We start from the raw sequence: 17978 nt of genomic DNA on the forward strand, positions 1-17978 counted from the left end.
TATGCACTGCGCGATAACCTATTATGGGGTGTTTCGCCCCCAATATTCAAGACAGACAGCGGTGGCCAATAATAATGGAGGATAATGCGATCCCTGATTGGGCTCAGTTCTGAGCTGTGGTGGACGGCGGCCAATAAGCGCAGTTTAGAATAGTATACATCGAATCATGCAAGAACTGAGAATGGCGGCCAAAAAGCGCAACTTTAGAAAAAAAGGTAATACACAGAGTCATGCAAGAACTTTAAACTTAGCTAGAAGAACTAGATAGCTAACTGACTTATTACTGCCTACAATAGGAGGACTTCTAAATCAGTATATAGTAATACGGTCGCAAGAAACCTGTCTACGCGACAAACACTTATTGATATTATTGGCAGGACTGGTTACTAAGGAACTTTTTGTGACAGCTAAAGGTAGGACAGAAGATTTACACTATGTACAGTACTAGGGTCACTAAAGCTTAAAGTTTAGCTTCTCTAGGAGCGAGTGATCTAGAAGAGAAGCAGAAGGACTAGTGTTCAAGGCCTCTATTCACATGGTTAGTACGGTATGCCTAAGATAGTAAGATAGTGGAGCTCTGGGCGGTCATAATGACCCATTGCCAGATTACGCCTATTGGCCGTTGTAGTGGTGCTAATCATGGAACTGATCAAGTCGACTGATCTTTGCTTCAGTCGCATATTTTGAGGGTCATCATGCTGCCTCAGGCATCCGAGCTACAGTACCAGTCTCTGTCGTCTCCATCTATCCTTTTCCCTCTCTCTACACTCCTCACACACACTTCGACGCTCGAGTGGTCAAAATTCGACTCAAAAACATATCAAGAAATACACATGATTTTCCCACAGTGAAGACTGATAGTCATCCAATCCATGAAACCTCAGGAGCCTTTTATGACCACGATTCCAGGGACGAGTCCGACGACTGGGGCTACGGCGCTAGCGTCTTCATAACCGAACAGGGGCCAAAATTCACCCAATTAGCAGCGGCTACTAAATTCTCGCTAGCACGTAACTGGTTTAACGAGATTGAAGCCTGGTTCGAGGCTCACGGTGTAGCCAGTCAGAAGCGCGTCCTGACATCTGTTCAGGGACAAAACTGACTAGCAGAGCCTCAGTCGCGTTTCCGACCATACCGAGCGCGACACCATCTGTGTTAGGACAGTGCAATTGCAATTTCCCCCACTTTTAGACCGGAGAGCCCTCCGATCGGTCAAATTTAGCACAAGAATGCGCTATGGCCTGGCACATAAAAACATGGCTCGCCCCTATCGGTCCCCGGGCCTTGTAAACATTGCCTCCCCGGGTTGTGCGAGACGGAGAACCCTTGAACATGCGCGGGGTTAACTGGAAGGCGACCATTGCGGTCGCTCTGCTGACTAGCAGCGCGTCTGCTATCGACCTCAATGTGAACAATGAGGGTGAGTCTCTCAGATTGTGACCCAATTGCCCACCCGAATCAAATCTGACGTCAGACAGCATCCGTCAAAAATGCTGCGAGTCTAGTTGGGAAGAACATCATCTCGGACTACAACGACAGGGATTCAAAGAACATCCCCGGCAAATTCGATGGCACCTGGTTTGAGGGTGGTGTTATGTTTGACGCTCTGATCCGTTACTGGTACTATACTGGTGATGCCTCCTACAACAATGCTGTGAGCGACGGGATGTACTGGCAAATGGGAGATGACAACTTCTTCCCTTCGAATTACAGCCAGATTCTCGGAAACGATGACCAAATTTTCTGGGCTCTTGCCGCCATGACCGCGGCTGAGCTGGACTACCCTCAGCGATCCTTGCAGCCGTCTTGGATCACACTGGCGGAGAACGTGTTCAACGCCCAAATTAGTCGCTGGGATGAGGATAGTTGTAATGGTGGCTTGCGCTGGCAGATCTGGCCTTACCTGGCTGGTTATACCACCAAGAACGCTATCTCCAATGGTGGTCTATTTGAACTCGCTGCTCGTCTAGCCTTGTTCTCCAAGAATCAGACCTACTCAGACTGGGCAGAGAAGATTTGGGACTGGAGTGCCTCCACCCCGCTGCTGAACAATGTCACCTGGACTATTCAGGATGCGACCACTTGTGAGACAGATTGCACCGACCATAGCAGTTTCCAGTGGTCTTTCAACTACGGAGTCTACATGGCCGGCGCTGCCTACATGTATAACTTGGTGAGTCAGGGATTTGCGACACTCTCTGAAACCTACAGAATATTAGTAGCGAGCTTGAAAGATCACCAGCTAACAGCCACCTAGACAGACGGCAATACGAAGTGGAAGTCAGGTCTCAACGGTCTCCTAAACACAACCTCCATGTTCTTCCCTTCTCACGGATATAACAGCGACGATGGCACGGTCATGGTCGAAGTCACTTGCGAGCCCATCCAAAAGTGCGACAGGAACCAGGATATCTTGAAGGGCACATTCGTCCAGGACCTTGCCCAGATTACCGTTGTTGCCCCTTATACCTCGTCGAAGATTCTGCCTTTGCTGCGGGGTTCCGCGACCGCTGCTGCGATGACCTGCACTGGGGGCTCGTCAAAGAGTATTTGCAGCGCTCGCTGGTACGAGAAGGAGTTTGATGAAACCGGAGGTATCGAAGCTCAAGTGTCTGCCCTCTGTCTCTTCACGTCCAACCTGGTCACATTCAACTCCCATGCTCCCGCGACACAAGCCACTGCCTCGAACAGCACGGTTACGACCAGTGGAAATGGGACCACCACGAGCTCAGGTGCTGCTGGGGCTACCACGAGCTCAGGTGCTGCTGGGGCTACCACGACCAAGAGCAGTGCCGCAAATGTGCTCGCAAGCAGCTCTGTCGGCATCACCGCTGCTGTTTTTGCAGCTCTTCTCGCTCTTTTCTAAGCCGTTGCTTTCACTCAAGTGATCAAGGGTTCAATTTTCATTTCCTGTCTGTATTATTAGTTGAAACGGGCCCGGCAGGTGTCCCCATATATACCCGGATATCAGTCAGAAGCAAAGCCATATTTAAGAACCCATTTAAACACAAATGAGAACATCGGAGATCATGTAATGCCAAGTCTATCCCCTCAACACAATGGATAACGACAGCACCAAGGGATTCTAGTTTCCCCGGATGCTCCGCATGAAGTCATGCAATTATCGTGCTTTAGGAGTATGTATCTGCAAGTGACAACTATCAGATGGAGCTCGGCGATGATAATGGCATCAATTGGCTGGGTATCGCCGACCCCGACCAGCGGTCCAGCACTAGTCAAGTGTACTCCATGGGGGCGGATCGATTTTTTCCGGGGTGTGGGTTAGAACCCGAGCATTCGCCTGGAGCACGATGAGCTGTGAGGTCAAGAGTTTGGGGTAAATGACTACTGTATGTAGACTATCAGGTATTTGGAATCCATGAAAGATTTGTGCAAGGCGGTTCCATCACAGTCAATGGATCAATGCATTCGAGACGATGTTCTCGTTGTCTCGTAGCTTTCTCGGTGTGAATCTTTATGCACCAACGGAATTTCGCTTTGGATTTCGGGCTGGGAAACGGAGGAACGCCGGATGAATGGAGCCATCAGACACTAAATTATGGCGGTCTTAAGCTTTCTACTATCATTGGATTGATACCCCTTTGGACTTTAAGAATCCTTCCAACTCGCTACGTTTACCTTCGCTGGTGTTTCCCCACCGGATGCACTTTCGAGATCAGGCCATATAGAGTGGCATTACACTGACTGCTTGATAAGACAATGCAGCGAAATGATAGAAAACCTAACAAAACAGACCTTGATTTGTTGACAGCGACATGTCAAGAAGCAGAACTGCAAGAGTCGTGTAGGCGGACTTAACAAAATTAGCCGGGTATTCGGCGCTCTGTTGAATATAAGCTTAGGCTTGGCCCTAACCATGGCAGGAAGGTCGTGGCAAAGCGTGGCCTTGACAACTTTAATTACTCCGACCAGCGCTGGGGCTAGTGGCTTGTGGCTTGCGCCCGAGATCCCGGAGGCCTAGGCAACCTTCCAGAAAGAAGCCGACCATCGTGGTCTTGCATATCTGCCACAAGTTCGTCCACGATTCCCGAGAGTCTGGCCACAAAGCCCTGGACAGAAATGGGTTTAGCGCCCGAGTCACGCAAAGTTATCATGCCGGAGAGGCGTGACCCTGAGCAAATATCGGGTGGATCTCGGTTTGCCAGACCCCTTGGTCATGGAAGTTCTCCGTCATGTACACCGGTGAGAAAGCCCACATGAACACTATCTGTTACATAGGCAGATTTGGTCAGATTTGAGAGAGATAGCAATTTCTGGGAGTTGGCCCACGGCTCCACTGTGACCCAGTCGTGTCTGTAGGGAGGGAGATAGGAGAAACATCTTATTCGAGTGAGTCGTGGGAATGTGGCGAGAAAGGGTTGAGATCGTTGTCATTAATGCTGGTATCAATAATCCCTGGTCTCTCCAGTAGCACTGGAATAGCACTAGTAGTCTGTTCCACAGGAAATCCCAGTATTTCCCCATGTTGTTGCGCGAAAAAAACCGGTCGATGTACCCCGAACATGGCGACTTCTCCCCGCGCCCGGTGGGTATACCCTCAAAAATCAAGATCCAATAAGGCTTGACGGTCAGGTTAAGCTCTGGGGCTTGCGATGCTTGCCATGTTTCCGTGTTTCGTCGGACCGCGCTGGGGTCAATGACTGATCGACAGCGATTGCTTAGATTTTACCGTGAGTGGCCAAAATCGCCGTGTTCGGTGATGACAGCCAATCACAGACCCGGCATGTTATCGCCTCTTCGGGGCCTCGTGGGACGATTTCCTGGACTTGCGTGGATCTTGTCTGGATTTGTGGTGACCCATTACCCCAAATCCATTACCTAACAGCTGCCTGATTGCTCAATCCCCCGCGTTGTTCGGGGATGCATGGAGATGGAACAGGACTCGGGCGGAAGGTGAGATTCGAGTTGGCCCGTTGTCATACCGAACTCGGCTTATTTGTTTCCACGCCTGTCCTCGCTTTTTTTTTGAAGGTCTCAGATCGTCTTTTTCAAACTTTTCGATCTGCACTGCACTGCACTCACACGTCTGCAGAGCATCCCCCTGACAACATGGACGAAAAATACATCGACGATGATGCCCAGCTGGCTCAGATGGGCCACAAGTCTGAGCTGAAGCGGCACTTCTCATTGCTGTATGTATATCATTTTCGGATGTGTCGGAGGGCTCGTCGCAAGGCTGACCTTTTTGATGTTTTCGTTAGGTCGATGCTGGGTCTTGCTTTCGCCATTCTCAACGTATGTATTGACCCGCGGTTGATCTATGCACATGAGTTGACAACTGACAATATCGTTTGACAGTCATGGACCGCGCTATCAGCCAGTCTGTCTCTCAGTCTACCCTCCGGAGGTAGCGCCAGTGTTGTTTGGGGTAACGTGCTCCTGGATCTGAAGGAGTTACTACAACCATACTGACTTTGCCCATATAGGCCTGGTGACTGCTGGTATTTGCAATTTGTGCATGGCCGCTTCTCTTGCCGAGTTCCTTTCAGCCTATCCTACGTGAGTCTCGAAGCTACTGTTCCCTGACTTGTACCCTGAACATGACTAACTGTGACAATAGTGCTGGAGGCCAATACCACTGGGTTGCTGGTAAGTCGAAACACCCATTTAGATTGATAAGCTGATGCATTACTCACACTGAATTTATTTCCATAGTTAGTAAGTATTCGCCTTTAAGAACCGATCATGGACCGAGCGGGAACTAACCGAATTGCAGTTTCTTGGGAGCGTTGGATGCCAATTCTATCCTGGATCACGGGATGGGTTAACTGCTCTGGCTGGGTTGCCCTGGTGGCTACCGGAGGCTTGCTCGGCAGCCAGCTGGTTCTGGGAGTCATTTCACTGATGAACCCGGTAAGTCCCTTGCATTCTCATTCATTAGGTCAGTGTCTAACTGCTTTCATTATCAGGACTACGAGGCCCAGCGCTGGCACCAGTTCTTGATTTATGTTGCCTACAATCTCGCCGGTTTCGCGATCAACGGTCTCATGAACAGAATCCTCCCTCACTTCAACAAGGCTGCCTGTGAGTTCTACTTGGCACTGTTCTTTTCTAGCTCCCAACTAATATTTTGTCAGTTATCTGGTCGCTTACTGGATTTGCCGTTATTTGCATTACTGTTCTCGCGTGTGCTGCGCCGAACTATAACTCGGGAGAGTAGGTCTTGGCACAAAAATGAGTCTTGCTAGAACCATAAGCTAAACATAGCAGCTTCGTCTTCCGCGAGTTCCTAAACGAGACTGGCTGGCCTGATGGTATTGCCTGGTTGCTCGGAGTGAGTTTCTTCGATCCTATCCGTGTTTTGTCGTGCTAACAAATCAACAGCTGCTGCAAGGTGGTCTTGGTGTGACTGGTTTCGTAAGTGTTTTCCCTAGAGACCTGTCATTCGACAGTAAAACTAACAGAGTCTAGGATGGCGTCGCCCATATGATTGAGGAAATCCCCAACCCTTCGGTGGAAGGTCCCAAGATTATGATTGCCTGTGTTGGTATTGGTACCGTGACTGGAACTATCTTCCTCGTCGTTCTGCTCTTCGTCGCGGGCAACATCAACGATATTATCGAGTCTTCGGCCGGTCCTCTCCTGGCTATCCTGAAGAACGCCACCCAAAACAACGCTGGTGCTATCTGCCTGTTGATGTAAGTGATCGGGTCCTGAGGAAGTTCCAATTCCGGTACTGACCATCATTGAAGCTTCCCTCTCGTCTGCATGCTGTTTGCGACAACCGCTATCATGACGACTAGTAGTCGTATGTGCTACGCATTTGCCCGAGATGGCGGCCTTCCATTCTCGCGCTTCTTCTCAAAGGTGCACCCCAAGTTGAAGGTGCCTTTGAACTCGCTCATCCTCAACCTGGCTCTTGTTATCGTTTTTGGCCTCATTTTCCTGGGCTCCAGCAGGTAAGAATCGGACATGTTCCATATATCGTGAATGCAAACTAATACAAGACAGTGCCTTCAATGCCATTGTGTCTTCGTCCGTCGTCTTGCTGGACCTTGCCTATGGTATTCCCATCGCCATCAACTGCATCCGTGGACGCAACACCCTTCCCGAGCGGGCCTTTGTTCTTCCCAACTGGTTTGGCTGGATTTTGAACATTGTAAGAGCGTATCTGTTTTACTGTCCCTATGTGATGTACTGACATTTCTAGATCTCGCTCGTGTACGTCGCCTTGACGACCATTCTTTTCCTCTTCCCCCCGATCTTCCTGCTACAGGCAGCAACATGAGTATGTGGTCCATCCCGTTCACAATTGTCACAATCCCTACTAACCAATAATCAGACTACTGTGTTGCCGCCTTCGGCATTGTCTTCGTCATTTCGACCATTACCTGGATCGTCGATGGCCGTAAGAACTATGTCGGACCCCGAATCGAGGTGGAAGTGCTCTCTGGACAGGCTGGTGAAAATGCGGATCACGCACCAATCCCCATGGTCGAACAGAAGGCTTAGATGCCTTCAGTACCTTATGTAGCAAGTAATATTAGCGAATGGGATATTTACCCGGTGTCTTTTAGCCGTGAAATCGCGCTTCTGAATATGTGCCAAGAGTTATATACTCCGAGCATGACACGTGATAGTCATGTATTACGTATTACGTCATGGATAATTCCTGCCTGAGGTTTTGACTTCCCAACAATCCACAGCAGATCTCGGACTCCGCTCAACTTGCAATGGGCTGATTTTGACACAAGCTTGAACAAAAGTTTCCGTTGACTCAAGCGCTTTCCTACCGTGATTCGTGATATTGCCGTATTGGCGAGGCTCAATCGGCGCGTAGCACACCGCGGGGGTCAACACCTCGGACCAAATTGAACTTCCCCACCATTGAACGACAGAGCGCGGCAACATCATCTAATCAATGCGACAATGTTTCAAGTTCCGTCCTTCAAATCTTTCAAGCTCTTCTCCTGGGGTGAGAAGCAAGCTATTGATATCCCGCCCGTCAAGACCCATGACCTTGAGAACGCTCAGGAGAAGAATGCAAGGGCGCTGAAGCACTTGCTGAAGCTCAACCATGCCAACCATGCCATTCTATGGAATAATCGAAAGTTCCATAACCACGCCCCTCATGTGAGACCTGTCCTATTTTTTTTTTTCATAGCATTGTGTTAGCTGATCATGCTGACTGACTTGTTTACTAGCTTCTCGGCGCTGCGTATCTCCAGGGTGCGGATGCTGAGGATTTAACCCGGCTCTATGAATCAGAGTCCAAATTGCTGGAAGAGTGGGACGACTCACCTGCCGAAGTAACAGATGAGGACTGGAGGGATCATTTGGGACGACGAGAGTATGTTTACAAGCTCCGTTGGTCAGGCACTTGCTAATACTAGAATGAACAGATATCAGAAGGCTTTTGTGGACTTTTTCGAAGATGAAATGAGTTCGGCTTGGCTACGACTGGAAACAAGTCGTAGCAGAGTATCTATTTTCAGGCGACGAGCCTATCTTCAATTCCATCATGGCTGACCGTATGTCTATCCTATTACTCTTGTGAGATGTACCACGATACTCACTTCTATCATCAGTCGGCCATCCGTTGATCCACCTCGCCTATGCGTATGAAATGTCCAGCCGTGAGGTTGCAATGGAAGCGCTCGGAATGACTTCGATCTGCTACAACAACATACACAAGTATCTGGAAAATCCCGTACTATCACAAGCCGAAGCATCCTACCATTCGACATCACTATTCGAAATCATCGACAACGTCCGATCCGACAAGAAGCTCGATGGACTCTTCGTCACTCCAGGTGACCACAACCTCGAGAAGCTCTTCGAGAGTCATGAAGCCCTTCTTCTCGACCACTGGAACGCGTGGAATATCGAAAATCCAGTCGAGCAGTTCCGCGAGAGCCAGGAGCTCGCGACTGCACTATTTGCCGCCACGCATAAAAACTCAACTGAAAATTACGACTTTTTCTTCGTCCATATACTGACAACCAGTCACGCTGTGCGTGTGCTTTTGCCTTTAATCCCGGCCAAATTCCAAATTCCTCTCGTTCGCCAATGGTGGCTTGTCACATTAGCGATTTTCATCGCCCAAATGCGCCCAGAGATAAACATGGATACGATTCGTGGCTACGACCTGAAGGGAAGGGATTGGACCTGGACTGCGAAGCAAGCTGTTAAGGGAGAACAATCGACCGAATCGCACTACCCCAAGGCTCTTAGAGCGCTGCAGGAAAGTGCATCCACTTGGACCGACAATGATGGCTTTTACTTGAAGGCGGCTGTCAAGTTTGCTGAAGAGTTCAATGGATGGGGTGGCTTTGTTTAATACTGACAGAATAGCAATCATATACAACTGCACTGAACGCAACTCTAAAATACTCCGCTGCATCCATCAATTTTATCACAAGGAAAAATCCGGTCATCAGAGCTTCTCGAGATGAAAATCCCCGCGCGGACATTGAATAATATCTCATAATGCGATCTGTTTCTGTGTCTCCTCCCTCGCAAAGCTCTCCCATCGCTCCCACGAAAGACTGTAGTCAATAGTATCCCTCCACAGATCCTCATGATCACTTCTAGGAGGTAAATCCTTCCCATTCCCAGTTTTCGCCCTGAGCTTCCCCCTTAATAAATCGCATATGCCAGGGCACAACACCAATCTTTTCAAACCCCATCTTCTCCGCAAGTCTAGCACTCGCGATATTCATCGTACTAGTCCGCCAATGAACCCTTCGCAAGCCAAGCCCTCCATTCTCAGAGGCCTCCAGACTATACTGCAAAGCCAGCCCGACGGCATTCTTTGCGATGTGCGTACGCTGGTATGGTGGTAAAATGATTATGAAACCGATTTCAGTGCATAGATGGGTATCCGATGTTCGCACTAGACTGATAGTGCCGGCTAGTTCGCCTTCAGGGTCATCTGGAGAAGGAGGGCGAGTTTTGTCGATTATGGCGAATGCGAATGATGTGGGGTTTGAAAATGAGAGAAGCTGCGTTTGTGATTGGGAGTAGAATTCGGCTTTGAGTGCTTCTTCTAAATCCCAGGGTCCCATTGGCATGTGTGTGTATAGTTCGGGGTGGGAGGATGAGAGACGGAAGAAGGTGCGAGTGTGATGGTCTGGGTTGAACGGGACGAGTTTGACGCGGTCGTTGGAGATCTCGCGAATGGGAAACAGGAAGATAGATGATTGGGCCATTCTGTGTTAGAAACCTAGCTCTTGGAGGTTGGATATTGATGCTCGAGTCGCTGGTTTTGAGGCGACGGGTTTTTAGCCGATTATCGGTTGCTTCGTATTCTGCTTGGCTCGTATTAGACCCTTTTGAGTGTTCGCCTCCGATATACGGCACTTACCATTTTCTGGGAGTTTGAGGATGAATGAAGGTGTTGGTCAGTGAGCGATGGGCCAAAGCAAATAGTTTATGTTCAAAATAGCTCATGCGAAGTACATATGTATAAGGTATGGCTAAGCTGCCGTGAATATGGAGATGTCTCCACCGATGTACACCAATGAAGAAATGTTTAATATAGCAAGTATATGCTTGAAATTCACTCTTTTCTATGTTCTCGAGATTCAAGATAACTAACGATTTGTTTCCATAACAGCCGTCATTGCTTCACTTTTTTATCAGCAAATGTCTAGGAATCCCTGACTTCTCAATGTTCTGGAGCTTCAACTATGGAACTTCCCGTAAGTGAGTATTCAGGACTGAAACGCTGCCTATTTAATAGTACTGGCTCTGGTATTCAATTGCTATGGTTTGCCAATCAGGCGTGCTGTGCTATAGTTCCTATTGTATGTGCACGTTATGATGATTTTGTCCCAGCTGGTCATCGACCCCGCTCGATCTCGGGTGTCTCTCTGTAAAATACGTTACAGCCCCGTAATCTGATTCAAATGTTCCCAACGAGTTCTTGGAAGCCCACCAATACGCATAGCAGGCCATTGGAGTACGTCAGAGTGCCCCACGAGTTACTAGCGAGAACTTTCCTCTACTCGCCGATTCACCCATAACCTCTCTATATCTGATCAACCGTCTCTCATTCTTCCAATTTGACCATCCGGAATTCGACATGAGTCAGCAAATCCAACCATCAATCGAATCCATATTCGAGAACAACAAGAAATGGGTATCAACCAAAAAGGATGAAGACCCGGCTTTCTTTGAGAAGCTCGCGGCGGGGCAGACACCAGACTACCTGTAGGTCCCAACCTAGCGTCCAATCTGCGTCAGGACATGAGCCCTGCAGTCCAATTACTGATAACAACTAGATACATTGGCTGTAGTGATAGTCGGGTCCCCGCCAACGAGATTATGGGCCTTGAGGCCGGCCAGGTCTTCGTTCACCGCAACATTGCCAATCTCGTGCCCAACATCGACCTCAATGTTATGTCGGTAGTCAATTATGCGGTGCGCCACCTGGGTGTAAAACATATCATTGTCTGCGGCCACTACAATTGCGGAGGGGTCAAAGCTGCACTGACACCGACCGACCTGGGCTTGCTCAATCCCTGGCTGCGAAACATCCGAGACGTGTACCGCCTTCATGAGAAGGAGTTGGATAAGATCCAGGACGAGACCAAGAGGTACAACCGACTGGTCGAGCTCAACGTGATTGAGTCGTGCAGGAATGTTATCAAGACTGCTGCTGTTCAACAAAGTTATCGTGACAAAAAGTACCCGATCGTTCATGGCTTTGTATTCGATCTACGTGACGGTCTGCTTAGGGACCTCCACATTGATTTTGAGAGCATGCTAGAGGACGTGATGAAGATCTACCACTTGTCTCCGGACTCTGCTCACTCGGAGACTTCTGGTGGAGCTTGATGCATGGCAGAAAGCACTACCAACCCACTGCAAAAGACACGTGGAAGCAAAAGCAGGAGTTTGTGGTGCGCGAGAATTCTTCAAGTTTCAGGAAAGCAAGAAATTGTGGTATATTGAACAGTACATCGAAGCGAGACAAACACGATAGCGAATTAGTGAAACATTCTCTGGTATTCTCATGGTTCCTCTGCAGCTTCGTTCAATGAAAGCGCCCTCCCAATCGTCGGATCATACACGATTCCATGTAAATCCAAATGTCCTCGCCTCGTCGCATCGGCCACTTCCGAGATATTCCGCAAAGAGCGCAACTGCTCCAGTATATTCAATTCGACGAAGGCGCTGTCTCGTTCGATCATGGGTAGTCGGTCGATATCGTGACGGTGTTTCGCGTGGAGGGAATCGAGCTTGCTGTCAAACTTTCAGCTCCAAATCCGTGATTAAATGGCTCAAAAGCTAGACAGACTTACCTCGACCACGGGCCTGGCAAGCCATTTCTCGATGATGCTTTCACAATACCGCATCCATAATGGCCACACACGACGATGTGCTTGACCTGAAGGTCAACAACTGCATGTTTTACCGAAGTCTCGCAGGATAGGTCTCCATCAATAATCATGTTGCCCAGATTCCGATGCTCAAGCATCTCGTCAGGGAGGAAGTTCAGGATCGTCGTTTCTTTGCAGTCGCTATCCGAGCAACCTATCCAGAGGATCTGTTTCTCCGACTGTCGCGGGCGCGGTATGAAGTTTGCATCGATCGTTCTCGTCGCATAAGTCGTGTTCCGTCGGTTGTCTACCGCTTCCGTAGGGAGAGGGTTCAGAGCAGCATCGTTAAACATTCGGATAGGCATCTTGATTCTTGGGCTCACACAAACGAAGCGCCGGCTAGTGTTGAAAACTTGACGGTAAAACATTTATGATGGAAGGAAAACTCTGGGATGCCCCTGCAGTATATACGGCCGGAGCAGATGCTGTTTCGGCTTGGTGGGCAACTTCAGAACGGCGAATGCCGGGGCACAAGTTTCATCGTGAAAGTCCGTATTTAATGGTAAACCGATGAAAGGGGGACTCACCCGGACTTCAAGAACGATGATTATTGTGGGGTTGATTGGGGCATTTACTTCCGGATGTGATGCTGACAACTCTCATTGGGAGGTTTGATTCCATGTTTAGATCCCAATGGTCGCTCAGATTGGGCAAACCTTCTACATCCGCGTCTAGTTCGTCGTTGTTTGACCCGCTCTAAAGTCATTTACTGTGCAGGAGTGCGCATCGTTGACGTTCACGGCCGAGAAATTTCCGTATTCCCTGATAGAGCCAATCATATCCTATTGTCGGATCCGACAGCAGGTTGTGGGGCTTCCCGTATCGTTGCCGACGCCGAGGTCAGGAATAAGCATAGCAACTGCTAGAAACCAAAGACCGATTTCAATGATAAAACGAAAGTGTCGCCGATTTTGTCAGGTATGTACTGTTATTCTCTCATAGTTAATATTTCCACATGATAGGGGGCTTGTCGAGCGAGTATTCCTTGAAATTTCCTATTCTGCTCAAGTGCCAGCTCATTCTCATACATCGAAAGTAAACTCAATCAACCTTGAGTTGCAACGAACATTGCATCATAAGAACATACCGTCCCTGCACATCAACTTCGGAAAGACAGAATACTTGGTGACACTCAACTAGAGGTGTTGTACCAACCACCCGGCATGTATTCAAGTCAAAGAACTAACAATTATCACAGCCATCATGATCATCACGCGCGGCTTCTCACTGACAAACTTTGTCATCGCCAGCTCGGCCCTCTGCTTCCAAGTCTGTGTCCTGTACCCATGGCATCATAAGCTTGAGGATGAATTCAAAGAGCTCAAAATCGAACACCTACGCTTGCTTAAGGAAAATGAAGAATCTCGGTTGAAAGAACTAAAAGTTATCAGAGAGCACCTAGGGAACTTCTACCGCAAGGTGGAGTAGGTCTTGACCTTGCCTGCTCCGATGATGCTGGTACATGTTCATTCCTCTCTTCTTCTCCTTAGAATATACATGGCGATGCGATAGATCGGAGACAGAATATACCCCGCTGGGAATTCGCTTTGCGTTGAAGCTGCGTACCTGATTTTAAGGATCTCTTTGCCAATTTTGGTGACTTGAATGCCAAGTGTGTCGTGTCATAAATGAGGCTTCACAATCGATCGAGAATCGAGTCCATAACTACCTATGACTCAATCGTATGAGCTTGAATGTGAAGCTCAGATTCTCATCCACTGGCCCTCATCAGACAAAGTAATCTCGCGAGTTGCATAGTTGAATTTCAGATCTTGGATCCATCTACGCTCCGTTATTGTACTAGTATTTCGAATCTCCCATTATAGGTGTATGATTATCCCTCCAACACACTCAAGTCACGTGTAACGTTTGGCACTACGTAGGCTGATTTGCCGTTCTACGAGGAAATCCATTCTGCAACAAAGACAAACTTGAGTTGATAATGACTTCGCATCTACGCAGGTAGTTGCATATTCATTACTATTCATGGGAACCAAGCTGTCTACCCAATCTTGTCAATATTCCAAACTGTATTAATAAAGATACTCCGACGGACGCCAGCGCATCGAGTACTGATATATCCGTCTCACATAAAGCGATCATCGTCTTTGGCCGGAAGGCGAGGTTTGGCATCAAACGATTCAACCCCGCATTCAAGCCAGTCATAAAGTATGGTAAACGCCCGGCGTTCCAATACTTTCCCAAGCGCCGCGAAGATCACGCAGTCCTTCTTGCAAGGCCGGAAATGCGCCTTGGAAACATGATAGTGTGACCTCTTGCTCCGCAAATCGCTGTAACAGTTGCTCATAGTCTGCCTGCTCTCGAGACAGCGCTAGTTGCATCTGTTTGTTCGTTTCCTCAAGATCCTGCTTTTCACGTAGAAGCCCGGAGATGATCGCTTCCAAGGAGCGACAGTGTTGTATCGCTCTTACGGCCTGCGCTTGAGCTTCGGGCTGACTTCCGCCTAACGCCTGGATTGCCTCGACTAGCCCATTGAAAGTATTGTGTATATCTTGTTGCTCAGCATTTGCTTGCTGGCTGGCATCCTGTTCATTTCAACTTAGCCTTGAACGCCGCTACGGAGAAAAGCTGGGCTTGTTACCTCCAAGAATGTAGAAATACGTTGTAATGACTCCATATTGCAGTAAACGTGGATATTGGAGGCAAAGAGATATATCCGATTAGGACTTGCGTATATCGTGGGGGCAGAGTACTGGCTGTGAATACGGCAATGTAGGGGCAGCACCGAGTATTTAATAGGTCAAGGCTTGAGTGATCACATTATCATGTTGGGAGGTTGGTTACGCAAAGGAAGACTACCTATTTCTTAAAATGAATGTCCGTGTCGGTGTCGTGTCGTCAACCAGATTTCCCGCGTTTCCCACAAAATGAACTCTCCCGGGTCCGGGATATGGCCGATTTCCGAAACTTACGCTAAATGCATCAACCTGGCTGTGAGCCTGTGACCCCCTGCGTCAATTGGGCCAGGATCTCCCAGGCTTCCACGGACCCGTGTATCATCAGGCATATGTCAGAATTGAGTTACCAATGGAGTTGATCTTTCAGAAGTTGGAAGCTTGAAGAGCACCGAGGTCTGATATGATAGGGTGGTCTTATCCTCTGAAACCTTCAACAACATAGATTATTCTAATCGGTCAAGACATCTCCGACTGGAATTGAATCAGAGAACATGTTCGGGATTAGGCAGGGATATTCCAGGTATTGAGAGACTTCTCAAAGAACTGCGCTCGAGAGTTGCTTTCTACGGCCCATAGGAGCGGGGTCTTGGTCGCAACCAGGGGGCTGCCTGCAGCCCACGTGATCTGTGTCCCTGGTTTGCACCGTTTGCGATCCAAACCAACAGGATCATCACGCACCTTGGAGCTCATCAAAGCTCGCACCTTCCGAACCCCGGAGATTAAAAGCGTCGCCTCTGCTTTGAAGCTGGAACAAAGTGGACATGTCCACAGCATCGACACTGCAAGATGCAGATGTTTCCCTTTACCTGCACGCCGAGCTTCTACCAAATATCCGCCAAATCACCCTCTACGTGTCGCTTCCCCAAACCCCAGCATTAGAAGGAATCCGGCCACAGATTCAGCTGTCAGAATCATGCAAATCTGTCACTGTCTCGTTATCTGAGCCATTTCATCATGTGGCAGAAACCGTCAAACTGCCGGCACGCGTCACTGACGCGACGAGGCGAGTCTTGAATATCAACACAGCTGCCTCTGACCACCGAAAGCCCGCCAGCCCTGGTTATGAATATTCAGTCAGAATGCATATTGACCCCAGTGACCCGGTGCTGGCACCACGAGATGAACTAATCGATGACTATGTTCCCTGGACCGCAGCAGATATGTCATCTTCGACACGCATCCGATGTCGTGGATGTGGCACAGCATTTTTGAAAGAGTCAGGCCCTCACTCCGTGGAATTAAATGATCAATCTCTCCTACCGGGATGGCTCTGGAAGGATCTCCCGAGCGGCAATTGGGCAGAAATGATGGACTTTTGGCATTGCCACAAGCCTGATCCCCATGAAGATAATCCCAAGTCTGAAGCCACGGCAGCACTAAAGTTAGAAGATCAGAGTGCCCAGATCAAGGGATATGGAGCTTCTAGCCGTGTAGAAGCAATCTCAGGGACTGTTCTTATCGATGTGGCCACGTTCTTGCTTTCGGACGAGGATTGCGTGAGCCTTAAAAAGGTGAGCTTTCTGCATGTTCCAGCTGCTAATTAGCCCTCACCCTCATCTTGTTTGATCATCGATATACCCACTCTGCTTTAAATCTACCCTGTTATCCTTCGCTTTTCCCAATGTGGGCAACCAGAAGGAGACCATTTCTTGACCATGTTGTGGCCTCCGATACTATTGCCCAAGATCAACGACCGTGCATGCTCACCTTTGACTTGGGTGGTAAGTGGTTCAGCTCATGTCACAAAACAGCTGCGGACAGTTATCCTCTCTCGTCAGATGGATTTCGCCCTCGGTTGTTAGCGATCGTGTGTTGTTCTAACTGCCGCCTTGGCCGATTGGCTCCTTCATGCGCCCTCTTCGTTCTCAGTGACGGTCCTGGCTTCTTGAGCCTTTTACTGAGGAGTGGGGCTGTCATGATTATAAAGAGGCACATACCATACCACATTGCACGTGCTTTCTTCATATTACTTAATAAAATTGAATTTGAAGCTGAACCATCAATCAAATTGGACTGGTATCAGTCACTGTCTATCTTCTTGTCTAGACTCTATGAACATAAATGCTGACAGTGGCGTCTTGCAGGGTAATGAAGAAGAGGCCACAACTTCCACCCCGGAAGGCTCCTTCGAGAGAACTTTGGAATGCGCGACGTGTAACTCGATCATTGGCATGGAAGACCCATCAGCGCGCGGCTGGCGACTCCTCAAGGCCAACGTCTCTTTGAACGCCAAAATCCTAAATTCCGGATCAGACGGAGAACACTGGCAGAGCCATCCTACACAAATGATCGTTGCTGCACAACTGCTCGAGCTGATCGAGCGAGAAAGCGCCAGGCGTTTCGTGGTCCACTTCGGGCAAAAGAGCGGGTTATTGGTATGTTAAAGTGTCCGCATTGAAGGAAGAATTAGCGACTAATTCTCGGGCTTTAGCTTTGGGTTTTCAATCCAGATCTCCGATATTCCAACTCCAGCTTGGACCATAACGTCAACACCCAACAAGCTATGAAAGTATTCTTCCAGGAGACGCGAGAAATCGACAAATTGCTCGCTCCCGAGATTGGAAACCCGTCACCTTTGTCTGTGGAAGAACTCGAACTGCCTTCGATGGTGTACGAAGCGTTGTTTGAAGCCCTGCACGGTAGTAATCAGATGCTACCTCCGACGGCAAGACAGTTCAATGAATGGCAGGTTGGGTTGCTCAGTCGATTCAGCCGAACTCAAGCAACCTGAAGAAAGACAGCCATCCGTCGTTGACACGTATGCAACAACCCACTGTATACGAATATTACGATATTTCCTGCTCAGCATCAATGACAAGGGGTTTCTCTATCTGTCTACGTCTCATCACGGAATCGCTCTCCTGCAATCTGGGAATCAGGACTGTATATTTTGGGTCGGATATATCGTGATTATCCAAGCAGTCATGGGTTT

General features: G+C 48.7%; 9 protein-coding genes across 9 annotated transcripts; 6 read left to right on the forward strand and 3 right to left on the reverse strand.

Annotated features, from left to right (window-relative positions):
• Window positions 1-1332: 1332 nt before the first annotated feature.
• Window positions 1333-2866, forward strand: N7473_009150 (glycoside hydrolase family 76 protein; the record flags this gene model as incomplete). Its single annotated transcript, XM_057155089.1, has 3 exons — window positions 1333-1420; window positions 1479-2173; window positions 2258-2866. 3 exons carry the CDS (start codon window positions 1333-1335, stop codon window positions 2864-2866), a joined length of 1392 nt encoding a protein of 463 aa, XP_057006219.1.
• A 2204-nt stretch (window positions 2867-5070) lies between these two features.
• Window positions 5071-7473, forward strand: N7473_009151 (GABA permease GabA; the record flags this gene model as incomplete). Its single annotated transcript, XM_057155090.1, has 17 exons — window positions 5071-5153; window positions 5223-5256; window positions 5320-5389; window positions 5448-5520; window positions 5582-5610; window positions 5677-5679; window positions 5738-5874; window positions 5931-6045; window positions 6099-6177; window positions 6232-6295; window positions 6346-6378; window positions 6433-6659; window positions 6714-6920; window positions 6973-7120; window positions 7172-7182; window positions 7242-7249; window positions 7304-7473. The coding sequence occupies 17 exons, from the start codon at window positions 5071-5073 to the stop codon at window positions 7471-7473; spliced, it is 1491 nt and encodes a 496-aa protein (XP_057006220.1).
• A 417-nt stretch (window positions 7474-7890) lies between these two features.
• Window positions 7891-9301, forward strand: N7473_009152 (questin oxidase family protein; the record flags this gene model as incomplete). The annotated part of the gene is made up of 5 exons (XM_057155091.1): window positions 7891-8094; window positions 8166-8311; window positions 8364-8404; window positions 8457-8492; window positions 8550-9301. 5 exons carry the CDS (start codon window positions 7891-7893, stop codon window positions 9299-9301), a joined length of 1179 nt encoding a protein of 392 aa, XP_057006221.1.
• A 250-nt stretch (window positions 9302-9551) lies between these two features.
• N7473_009153 (GNAT family N-acetyltransferase) lies at window positions 9552-10172 on the reverse strand (the record flags this gene model as incomplete). Its single annotated transcript, XM_057155092.1, has 1 exon — window positions 9552-10172. One exon carries the CDS (start codon window positions 10170-10172, stop codon window positions 9552-9554), a length of 621 nt encoding a protein of 206 aa, XP_057006222.1.
• An 875-nt stretch (window positions 10173-11047) lies between these two features.
• N7473_009154 (carbonic anhydrase) lies at window positions 11048-11802 on the forward strand (the record flags this gene model as incomplete). The annotated part of the gene is made up of 2 exons (XM_057155093.1): window positions 11048-11175; window positions 11247-11802. 2 exons carry the CDS (start codon window positions 11048-11050, stop codon window positions 11800-11802), a joined length of 684 nt encoding a protein of 227 aa, XP_057006223.1.
• A 176-nt stretch (window positions 11803-11978) lies between these two features.
• On the reverse strand, window positions 11979-12715 carry N7473_009155 (putative carbonate dehydratase; the record flags this gene model as incomplete). Its single annotated transcript, XM_057155094.1, has 2 exons — window positions 11979-12210; window positions 12270-12715. The coding sequence occupies 2 exons, from the start codon at window positions 12713-12715 to the stop codon at window positions 11979-11981; spliced, it is 678 nt and encodes a 225-aa protein (XP_057006224.1).
• An 835-nt stretch (window positions 12716-13550) lies between these two features.
• Window positions 13551-13775, forward strand: N7473_009156 (uncharacterized protein; the record flags this gene model as incomplete). The annotated part of the gene is made up of 1 exon (XM_057155095.1): window positions 13551-13775. The coding sequence occupies one exon, from the start codon at window positions 13551-13553 to the stop codon at window positions 13773-13775; it is 225 nt and encodes a 74-aa protein (XP_057006225.1).
• Window positions 13776-14305: 530 nt separating this feature from the next.
• N7473_009157 (uncharacterized protein) lies at window positions 14306-15190 on the reverse strand. Its single transcript, XM_057155096.1, has 2 exons — window positions 14950-15190; window positions 14306-14893 (listed from the first exon to the last, which is right to left on the reverse strand). Exons 1-2 carry the CDS (start codon window positions 14983-14985, stop codon window positions 14510-14512), a joined length of 420 nt encoding a protein of 139 aa, XP_057006226.1. The 5' UTR covers window positions 14986-15190; the 3' UTR covers window positions 14306-14509.
• A 617-nt stretch (window positions 15191-15807) lies between these two features.
• Window positions 15808-17777, forward strand: N7473_009158 (HECT-type E3 ubiquitin transferase; the record flags this gene model as incomplete). Its single annotated transcript, XM_057155097.1, has 3 exons — window positions 15808-16557; window positions 17131-17421; window positions 17478-17777. 3 exons carry the CDS (start codon window positions 15808-15810, stop codon window positions 17775-17777), a joined length of 1341 nt encoding a protein of 446 aa, XP_057006227.1.
• Between the last annotated feature and the right edge of the window lie 201 nt (window positions 17778-17978).

The sequence above is a fragment of the Penicillium subrubescens genome, assembly GCF_028828155.1.
Source record: "Penicillium subrubescens strain IBT 31985 chromosome Unknown utg000006l_segment0_segment0, whole genome shotgun sequence".
NCBI lineage: Eukaryota > Fungi > Ascomycota > Eurotiomycetes > Eurotiales > Aspergillaceae > Penicillium > Penicillium subrubescens.